This window comes from Synchiropus splendidus, chromosome 6, assembly GCF_027744825.2.
Source record: "Synchiropus splendidus isolate RoL2022-P1 chromosome 6, RoL_Sspl_1.0, whole genome shotgun sequence".
NCBI classification, from domain to species: domain Eukaryota; kingdom Metazoa; phylum Chordata; class Actinopteri; order Syngnathiformes; family Callionymidae; genus Synchiropus; species Synchiropus splendidus.
This window is the reverse complement of record NC_071339.1, coordinates 212,023-223,061: the sequence shown is the minus strand read 5'-3', so window position 1 is coordinate 223,061 and position 11,039 is coordinate 212,023. Positions and strand designations below refer to the sequence as shown.

General features: G+C 54.7%; 1 protein-coding gene across 1 annotated transcript in view; it reads right to left on the bottom strand.

The window, feature by feature from the left end:
• Nucleotides 1-1,492: 1,492 nt before the first annotated feature.
• The window catches only part of syn2b (synapsin IIb), a 36,513-nt gene continuing 26,966 nt past the window's right edge, over nt 1,493-11,039 (bottom strand). The window contains exons 6-13 of the mRNA XM_053866961.1: nt 10,302-10,364; nt 7,897-8,039; nt 7,651-7,725; nt 6,898-7,000; nt 6,385-6,549; nt 6,250-6,316; nt 4,993-5,578; nt 1,493-3,629 (exon numbers count right to left, since the gene is read on the bottom strand). Coding sequence (XP_053722936.1) covers nt 3,476-3,629; nt 4,993-5,578; nt 6,250-6,316; nt 6,385-6,549; nt 6,898-7,000; nt 7,651-7,725; nt 7,897-8,039; nt 10,302-10,364 — 1,356 coding nt within the window. The 3' untranslated portion in view covers nt 1,493-3,475. The remainder of the gene's footprint in view (nt 3,630-4,992; nt 5,579-6,249; nt 6,317-6,384; nt 6,550-6,897; nt 7,001-7,650; nt 7,726-7,896; nt 8,040-10,301; nt 10,365-11,039) is intronic.

Sequence of the window (11,039 nt, the reverse complement as noted above, 5' to 3'; positions counted from 1 at the left end):
CATGTGTTGAGGGGCTGTCCAGGGTGTCCCACAGGAGCGACTGGGGTTCACATGGATGAGAGTTTGCTGCGAGCGCAGGTGTGTCTGTGCACGCAGCAGGGCCTGACAGGTGTTCCTGTCCCTCCAAAGTCAGTCATGAAGCGCTCTGTCACGTCGTCACTCCACGTAGCCTCCAGCAGCAAAGGAACAGTACGGATGATTCACGTCTGGCTGCTGGACACGGTGCCCCCGAGAGGGTTGCAGGCTCATTATAGCAGGCGCCGTGATTCATGAGCAGAGAGAGCGTCTCAGGACGACAAGTTGGGGCAGATGCATTCGTGTCTGCAGAACTGACTGTCGAGGTCCGTTCACAAATCAAGCATTTGACCGGATTTTTCATTTTTGACCTCAGAGATTTCCGACTTTCCAAGCCAAGCCTCCAGAGGCGTGTGAGTCGGCAAATAAACCTCGAAAATAAAGACTGAAAACATGTTGATTTATGGTCACAATTGGTTGGCAACAATGTTCCCTCTCATGTTTCATATATACAACATGAATGGCTCTGTGGTGAGAGTGACTTTTGTCTTCTGTGAGCGAGCGCTCCTCATGGAACAGTGAGCTCCAGTGAAGAAGGAACAGCTTTCTTCTCCACTGACTCCACACTTCATCTCCTCAGCTGACTAGCGTCTCCTCTCTGTGGTCTGAAACCCAACCATCCTCTCTCCTCTGCGTGACTCCGCCCCCCAACATTTGGAGCCAGCACCAGACACTTGAAGAGAAAGCAGCTCCTCAACATCAGCCAGCTCCAGTAGCTCCCTTCAGATGGCAGCTCTTCCTTCCATGGTGTGGATGTAGCGCCGTCACTGGGCGCACGCTGGTCTGAAGGAAAGGAAGGAAACGCACGGTGGAACAGCGCTTCATCTGACTGCTCTGATGTCACCAGGCTCCATGTCTGGACCACGAGAAGCTCCAGAGTCCGGGAACTGTGGCGATTTATATTCCGTTCAGGATGATTTTTTGTTGCGCAGCGTAGATGTTTCTGTGCCCGAGAGCGTAGCCGCTGCACGCAATTGTGCACGCGCGCAGCTCCGAGGGAGCGTTGGTCGGCAACACTTGCTCCTGACGTTATTTCAGTGTTGACTCAGCATCTGGGTGCAGCTCTGCTCAGGGGTCCCGCGGAATCAAGAGAACGTGGACTCCACCACCGCTAGTTGAGCTGAGGGTGACGTGCGGACGATGTGAGCTCACCTCTGCTGGGTTGACTTCAGCGCCGTGGCCGTACAGCCTCGTGGGAGCAGATGGTTTTCACGCTCAGCTTCTGGACGGTGAGCACAAGGACACGAGCGCCGACCGAGAGCCGGCTCCCAGCCTGGACCCGCGGGAGACAGTGGCTCTGACCCAAGTCATTCAGTAAAGGGTGCTTTATTTGCTTGAGGTTGTGTTTGACCCTGGCATGTGCAGGGTGAAGAGACCCACTGACACTGGGCTGCGTGACAAAAGTGAGCAGCAGGCCTGAGCGATGGGACCACACGTTTATTACCTTTGATCTGTACACAACTGACACATCTTCACTCACCACGTCATGCAAAGCGCCACAGATATGAACACCATACAATGTTTACTGTACCATAAATAAGGAGCTTTCTAAAAATAAATCAATCCATATATTACAAAAAATAAGACGCGCACACACACAGGTGGACACACACAAACCAAGATGGCGGCCGCACTCGCATCACAGCACTGAGGATGGTGAAGCACTCATGTAGGTCATAGGTCACGGGTGGATGGGGGCGTTGCTTGAACTCTAGTGAGACACGATGCCACTCGGAGAGTGGGTCCACACGGTCGGCTGACGTGACACCGGTCATTGCACGACTGTCTCCACGACGTTTCAGGGGAATACTCTTGATATCTACACGGAGATGGAACAAGAAACCACAGCGGCAGGCGGCGAGTCTCGAGACTCGCGCCTGCTCAGCCACCAAACTGGAAACACAACGAGGCTACGACATCGAGAGAGAAAGAGAGGCGACGCCATGCAGCACAGACGCATGAGCAAACACAGGGCTCCCTCACACCACCAAGGTCAAGGCTCGGGGACACAAAGGTCATGGGCTGGGGATGACTGAACACCGATGCAACAGCTGGCTTGTTTCCTGGGATCATGTCTGCCGTGGGTGTGGACCTAGAAATACTGTACAGTACTTTCATAGAACTCTATATACTCTGGGAAAAATAAAGGCTGTCGCACAGTTTATTCCACCACCACCACCACTCTCCCCCTGCCACATTCTACACGAACCCAAACGGTCAGCTCAGACGGCTGCAGGGAAAGGCCTGATCCTGGGATGCTGCAGTCACAGGCTTGAGATCGGCAGCTGCTCGCGGTGAGGATTTGAGGCCCCACACGTGCTGCGGGAGCCGTCCGCACTCATCCGTCTCTCAAACAGAGTGGGCAGCGACGGGTCCCGCAACACCGAGGCCATGGTCACGTGACTGGGTCGAGTCGGCCAAAACGCGCCAAACTGTGTCTGTAGGGCAGCGCGTCTGTCAACAGGAGGCGACTGCTGAAACACGGCTCCTGGTGAATGGGTCGAGGGGGCAGCTGCCGGGGGAACGCTCGGTTCGAGAATCATGTTTTTATTTCCATCTTTACTCAGATTGTTTTAGACTGGTCTTGTTCCATTCTCATTCAAATTAATTTCAAAGTATCATCTAATTTAGAAACAGCATTGGACTTTTTTTTAATCAACATTTTTCACATGCTGGTACGTGTTGACATGGTCTAAAGATATGGAACAACACCATATGAATGCAGCGACTTCAGTGATGTCCTCAGGTCTGTTGGCTGCAGGGACGTTTACTGTCCAGCAGGTGTCAGTGTTGAGCGAGACAGCATCAACGCGGTGTGTCTAAACGCTTCATGACGCCTCGTTGACACATCACTGGAGTGGGAGCGAGGGCAGAGTCAGTCAGGTCACCACAGAGGCCAGGCCTCTGCACGGGGTGAGAGAGTGAGAGGGAGTGAGGCACGCTCAGCCTGCAGGGAGAGCAAGACGGACGCCTCTGCGGTTGGTTCTAGTTCCACCACCAGGCGAGGAGGGACCCCCCCACCGAAAAGGAACCAAAGTGACTTCCCCTTCCAGTGGTGCAGCGCCACCTAGTGACCGCAGCTGTCCTTCTCCCGAGGGATTCCACCGGAGCCCCCCCGAAGGCCACCACGACCGGCCCATGTGAGTCTGGCTCCCGCAGCAAGCGTCCAGAAGGTGATTTCCCATGTAAGAATGTGGCAGAGACACTCACCGAACACACGGCTGAACTCATCCGACCCAGCAGGCCTCGCTGTGACTCGCACAGAGAGGCCGGGAGGAGGGGAGGGGGGGCAGGACGGAGGGGGGATACCGTACAGTTAACACACACACACACACACACACATCTCAGACGGCTGCACACTGAGGGTCACTCCAGTCACCACTGGTCACAGAAGAAAGAGCTAGTCAGAGAAAAGGCTGGCGAAGGACTTTCGGAGGCTGCGAATGGTCTCAGCCTTCGCCTCTTCCTGACCGTCACCTCCGGAGCTGGAGACTCCGCGGAAGAAAGAGGAGTCGCTGAAGGCGTTGAAGGCATTGGTCAGGGACTGGGACTTACTGGGAAGCAGGGAAGAAGAGGGACAGTCAGATACAAGGAGAAGACAGAAGAGAGGGGGCGGGCCAGGAGACACGGGAGGCATGCGGTCAGCACACACTGAGATCAACTGTGTGATTCTGAGAGCCAGAGTCAAGAGGAGGGCGTCCACCGCTCCGGGGACAGTGGCAGCCGCCCCCTGTAGGACGCGGATCTCTCTCTCCGCGCCCACCTGTTCGCCCAGGAAACTACAGTGAACTCTGCCAAGGTCACAAAACAAACAAGTGGCTCACAGCTTTGAGAGGTGTCTGTGCCCCCGTCGCCCGATACAAGCCTTGTCTGGCTTGGGCCCAGAACACCAGGACTGCGAGCAGCCGTGAAGCCACACAGTTCATCTCAGGAGGCAAAACCAAATGTGACGCGACTTGCAAAAGAAAGAAAAAAAAGGGGGTAGCTCACAACAGAACGTGAAGTATCCACATCATCAAGAGCAGTGTTTTTCAACCGGGCTGCCTGTCAGGTGTGTCACGGGAAACTGATCCAGCGTCACCTCATGTGTCCGGAGACAGAGGCGGCGATATGACGCCATGAAGTCAGGACAGTGACAAGGTGTTGAGGAGATGATCCCATGGACTGGCTGCCATTCTTTCTCTCCACTCTACTGTAGAGTGTGTTGATGCTGATGCTGATCCCTCCCTCAGTCAAAGCAGCGCTGCTGTGGTGCGCCGCGCTCCTCTTCCCACACACTCACAGCCAAGAAGCCGCTCACGTGCTTCAACAACTTCCAGCTGTTTCTAAAGCTGATGCGCCTCTAACTGGACCACACACCTTCACCACAGAACCATGGAGGGAGGGAGGGAGCCGCCACCAGGCCAAAGACTGTCTGCAGCGCAGAGCTAACAGAGCTAACGGCTAACCTGACCTGTCTGACTTCCAAACTGTATTGATGCTCATGGACTGTCAACGTTGGCTCTGGGCTTTAAAAGGTGGCTCTGAACAACTAAACGCACCACAAAATACACGTGAAGAGAGAAAGAACCATTGTTGTTATGAAGCAAGTTCAGGCAGAGAAGCCGAGGATTTGTCTGGAAACTCCAGTCACATCATGCAAAAGAGAAGTGATCCCATCCAAACAGTGATTTCAAGTCAGTCCACACATCAATGAAGCATGACCTATTTTGCCGCCTCTTTCTGGACACACGGGAAACAAACAGCCTGGCAACAGAACAAGCCAGTGTCAGTAGCTGCAGTGTTTCACCAGTGAACAGGGAGTTTCTACAGGACTTGAAGCACCAGTGGCCCAGGCTCCTGTGGTGCTGTGAACCACGGCTGCTGAGGAAGCAGGGAAGGGTTGAAGAACACTGCTCCAGAGAGTGTGGCTCTTACTTGAGCAGAGGGTGGCTGCTCTTCTGCTGCTCCTCCCCGGCGGCCTGAGCGGGGGCGGCCGCCGACTCTGGCTGGGGCTGGGCCGGGGACTGGAGGTCGGGAGGCGACTGGCTGACCTTGCCTGGAGACTGGGGGCTGCTGCTCTCTGAGGAGCTTTGGGCTTTGGGTGCGGCTCGGGGTGGAGGCGGGGTCTGGGGCTTAGGCTGCAGCTGCGGCTTGGAATTGCGGCGCACAGGTGGGATGGGCTTGGCTGGCGGCGTGGGTTTTGGAGGCAGCTCCTTGGGTTTGCCAGGAGAGGGCGCAGGGGATCCCTGGGACTTGGGCTGCTCGGTGGTGGCAGCAGGAGGCGAGGCGGGAGCTTTGGTCTGAGGGGAGGCCGGCGCCGAGGGCGGAGCTTTAGCGGGGGCGGGGCTGGACGCAGACTCTGGCTTGGTGACCGAGGGAGCTCTGGTCATGGGCGGCGGCCTTGGCACCGGCGGCTTGTTGACCGACGTGGCCTTCTGGAGCGGCGCCGGCTTCTGGGCCGCAGCCGGAGCAGGTTTGGGCTCGGATGCTTGCTCCACGCTCTGAGACTTGACCGGAGCCCCTGGAGAAGTCAGAGTTGAAGGTTAGCTCGGACAGACCTGCTCACCTCAGCAGCACACCCGTGTTTGTGGTGTCTCTCGGCTCATCGTGGCGATTCATGACCTCACGCCTGAGACCGGGGCAGTCAGTGGCTCGTCTGGCGTCATACAGTGCGCATGCTCACTGTGCACACGTGAGTCTGTAGTGCCAACAAATGAACCCAGACCTTCAGAGCCAGAGAGCGAGCTCTCGCTCTGCTCGGAGTCTGGAAGAAAGTCAGCGCAATGACACAGTAGTGTCCAGCAGCAGAGGGACAGTGCAGCAGTGTGGACGCTGGCCAGTCAACCATGGCGCCTCCTGGGAGCTGTTGAACTGCTCTCCTGCGTTAGTGAGGCTGTGTCCTCCATCACGTCACGTCACTTCAGCAGGAAGCGAGACGGAGGAGAAGAGCCTCGGACCAAAGCGTGAAACGCGTGATCCACAGTGCTAGGAAAACAGGGAAAAGAATTGAAAACCACGTGACCAGCAGTGCTGACCAGGGCATGGTGGGTCGTCGCTGTGGAAAGTTTCAATTGTCAAGCAAAATCTGAGAAAGAAAACTCCTCCAACAGAGGAGCAATCATTCTTCAGAGCTGAGGACAGCTGCAGGAGTGCAGGGGAGAAAGGCGCTGCGTGACACAGAGTGAAGCCCACCTTGAGCGGGAGGCCGCTGGCTGCTGGTCCTGGGGCCGTCTGCCGCTCCCTGCTTCATCCCAGCGCTCTGAGAACACAGAGAAGAGCAGCGCGTGTCAGGATGCTCTCCTCCACCAGAGGGCACACCAACCCTACCTGCTGCGCCGGCGCCGGCTTCTGGCCTGGAGGGGAAGGAGAGGGTGAAGCGCTGGCCCTCCTGAGCGCCAGCACCTGGTTCATCTTAGCCAGGACCACCTCTGCCATCAGCTGCCGGTCCTCAGCCTGGTGCTCACCGATCAGCTGCATGGATGAGCCCACCACCTGGGTGGACACAGAGCCAGGCTCACTTGCAGGGGAGAACCTCTCGTGCTCACTGGCCGACCACTGTTTCCAGCCCGCACAGGCCCAACCGTTTCCACGTGGAGGACTCGTCCAAACTCAAACGTCTCTTACTGGAGGGGCGAAGTTGCTTGTGATTTCCATCCATCCATCCATCCATCATCCATCATCCACCCATCCATCCATCCATCCATCATCCATCATCCACCCACCCATCCATCATCCATCCATCCATCATCCATCATCCACCCATCCATCCATCCATCCATCCATCCATCATCCATCATCCACCCATCCATCCATCCATCCATCCATCCACCATCCTCTCACCTCAGTGATGTAGTCATTGCCGTCCTTGCCACAGATGGCCTTGACAGCGCAGATCTCCAGGCCTCCGAATATCTCGGAGCAGGTATCGACCCACAGCTTGAACCTGTCACAGAGAGACGTGCAACAGCTGGATTATCCCTTGTCTGTCTTGATGCTTTCTCCTTAAAACCGTGAGCAAATCTTGTGGACTCTGACAGAGATCAGCATGAACTGTGCAGAAGAAGCTGTTGATGGTGACAACGCCGTGTCTGGGCCTGCACTCGGTTCATGTTTTAGCCTCATCGACGTTCTTCATGAGCCTCTTCTGTGTTTGAATATTGTTCTACTGTGGACCGATGTGACGTGCAGTTGAGAACATGCCCCCCCCGACAGATGAGGAGAGCGGCTGCCTTTCAGGAGGAGGCAGCAGAGTCGACGTTCTCTCACTGAATCAGTGTGTGTCAAGCAGGTGACCCAGAGCATGCTGCTGACGTGCCACTGGCTGCTTCATGCAGTGGACGACTTCTGACGCACAGAGGACAGGAGCAGCTCCCCTTTACTATGGCCCATGTCCATGATGAACCTACATGATGACGACACGCCAAATTCCAACTGTCACATGATCTCCTCAAAGAGTGAAAAATGAACCTGTCATTGTTGAATAACAGCCGTGAGTTCGAAGGACAGTTTCAAACGGATGTCCAGCATCACTACGAGGAGGACCAGCATGAGACTCCTCAACACGACACGCGTGACAGCAGAAAGAGCGCTCACTTGTCCGTCATGGCGACTTGCTCCAACATGGCAGATCCAGTGTTGCTCTTCCAGTTTCCAGAGATGGACGTTCGCCTGCAGAAGAAACTGTGTTACACGAACGTGGACCACCGAGATCTGAACCTCGCGCTGTCACCATGGTCATGGTCAGCACCTTCCTGTGTCGTCGTCGTCGTCGGAGCCCTGCGCCTGCATGCTCTCGCCAGCGTCTCTATGGCAACAGGACTCACTCCACCGTGTACTCACATGTAAGCCTTGTAGTCGGCACCGATCTTCTGGACTCGGATGTCGTATTTGGCGTCTACGAACGGCTCTGTGGTGCAGTAGGTCTGAGTGATGGCCACCACACTGGCGATGTCCTGAAAGTCGCTGACGTTATCCACCTTCACCTGTGGAACACCGGTCCATCAAGTTTGACCAGCAAAAGAGATGAAGTCTAAAGCATCACACGAGCAAGCTGAGGTTGTGGGTCAGAATCCCAGGAAGAGAACTCTCATTCATGAGCCTTCAGGTCAGTGTCTCCTCAGACAGGACGACAGGAGAAGGTGATAAAGAGGACAAGATGGAGTGAGACACAGCAACATGATGATGATGATGTGTGATGCAGCAGAGCACACACTCAATGGTTTGGAGACACTACAGTGATGATGGTTTGGAGACACTACAGTGATGATGGTTTGGAGACACCACAGTGACGATGGTTTGGAGACACCACAGTGACGATGGTTTGGAGACACCACAGTGACGATGGTTTGGAGACACCACAGTGACGATGGTTTGGAGACACCACAGTGACGATGGTTTGGAGACACCACAGTGACGATGGTTTGGAGACACCACAGTGACGATGGTTTGGAGACACCACAGTGACGATGGTTTGGAGACACCACAGTGATGATGGTTTGGAGACACCACAGTGACGATGGTTTGGAGACACTACAGTGATGATGGTTTGGAGACACCACAGTGATGATGGTTTGGAGACACCACAGTGACGATGGTTTGGAGACACCACAGTGACGATGGTTTGGAGACACCACAGAGAGGATGGTTTGGAGACACCACAGTGACGATGGTTTGGAGACACCACAGTGACGATGGTTTGGAGACACCACAGAGAGGATGGTTTGGAGACACCACAGTGACGATGGTTTGGAGACACCACAGTGACGATGGTTTGGAGACACCACAGTGATGATGGTTTGGAGACACCACAGTGACGATGGTTTGGAGACACCACAGTGACGATGGTTTGGAGACACTACAGTGACGATGGTTTGGAGACACCACAGTGACGATGGTTTGGAGACACCACAGTGATGATGGTTTGGAGACACCACAGTGACGATGGTTTGGAGACACCACAGTGACGATGGTTTGGAGACACCACAGAGAGGATGGTTTGGAGACACCACAGTGACGATGGTTTGGAGACACCACAGTGACGATGGTTTGGAGACACCACAGTGACGATGGTTTGGAGACACCACAGTGACGATGGTTTGGAGACACCACAGAGAGGATGGTTTGGAGACACCACAGTGACGATGGTTTGGAGACACCACAGTGACGATGGTTTGGAGACACCACAGTGACGATGGTTTGGAGACACCACAGTGACGATGGTTTGGAGACACCACACTGATGATGGTTTGGAGACACCACAGTGATGATGGTTTGGAGACACTACAGTGACGATGGTTTGGAGACACCACAGTGACGATGGTTTGGAGACACCACAGTGACGATGGTTTGGAGACACCACAGTGACGATGGTTTGGAGACACCACAGTGACGATGGTTTGGAGACACCACAGTGATGATGGTTTGGAGACACTACAGTGATGATGGTTTGGAGACACCACAGTGACGATGGTTTGGAGACACTACAGTGATGATGGTTTGGAGACACCACAGTGATGATGGTTTGGAGACACCACAGTGACGATGGTTTGGAGACACCACAGTGACGATGGTTTGGAGACACCACAGAGAGGATGGTTTGGAGACACCACAGTGACGATGGTTTGGAGACACCACAGTGACGATGGTTTGGAGACACCACAGAGAGGATGGTTTGGAGACACCACAGTGACGATGGTTTGGAGACACCACAGTGACGATGGTTTGGAGACACCACAGTGACGATGGTTTGGAGACACCACAGAGAGGATGGTTTGGAGACACCACAGTGATGATGGTTTGGAGACACCACAGTGACGATGGTTTGGAGACACCACAGTGATGATGGTTTGGAGACACCACAGTGACGATGGTTTGGAGACACTACAGTGACGATGGTTTGGAGACACCACAGTGACGATGGTTTGGAGACACCACAGTGACGATGGTTTGGAGACACCACAGTGACGATGGTTTGGAGACACCACAGTGACGATGGTTTGGAGACACCACAGTGATGATGGTTTGGAGACACTACAGTGACGATGGTTTGGAGACACCACAGTGACGATGGTTTGGAGACACCACAGTGATGATGGTTTGGAGACACCACAGTGATGATGGTTTGGAGACACCACAGTGATGATGGTTTGGAGACACTACAGTGACGATGGTTTGGAGACACCACAGTGACGATGGTTTGGAGACATGTGAAACAGATGATGAGGACATACTTCCTGACACCTCACCTTTCCCATTCCAGAGTGGGCGTGTCCGATCTTCACCACCACCGGGAAACTTGGCGTTGTAATCTGCAATCAAACATAATGACGAGTGATCAGTGCAGTGTCCACAGTTTGTTTCCCATCCTCTTCACTGAGCAAGGACGGTGACCATTTGAGGCCAAGCCAGTGTGGAGACTGGCACCTTCTGATCTGGAGTCAGAGTGGTGATAATGCAGCGGTCACAGTGGCGCAGGCGCACAGATCCTCGCAGCCTCCCATACCTTCAGGGTGAGCAAGGCCACGGCTCTAAGCCGATGTTGGTCCCCCGCCACATTTCATATGAAGGAAGATGGACAGTTTCATTGTTGAGACCCTTGTGTTTACATGCCAGTGAACCGGGGCCACACAGGTCACACCAACACGCTCCATCTGGCAAAGCTCTCCGTCAACAACCCGCCGACCCAAGTTCCCGCTCAGCCAGAAGACTGAAACGCTCCGTCGTCTCCCAGAGACTCAGCCGAGAGACTCAGCCGAGAGACAGCTGCCCTGAGGACCACCGTCTTCATGGACGTCTGCCGGGACACGCCCAGGCACGGAAGGAAGGAGTGGGACATCACCAGTGGAGGAGACGAGGGCCAGACATTTCCAGCCAAACCCAGGTGACGCAGGGGCTCCACTGCCCCCAGATTAGCATCTTATGTCCGAACATACTGAGAAAGGACCGATAAATGCAATGTCCAGTTTTCATAACTCCCCGACACA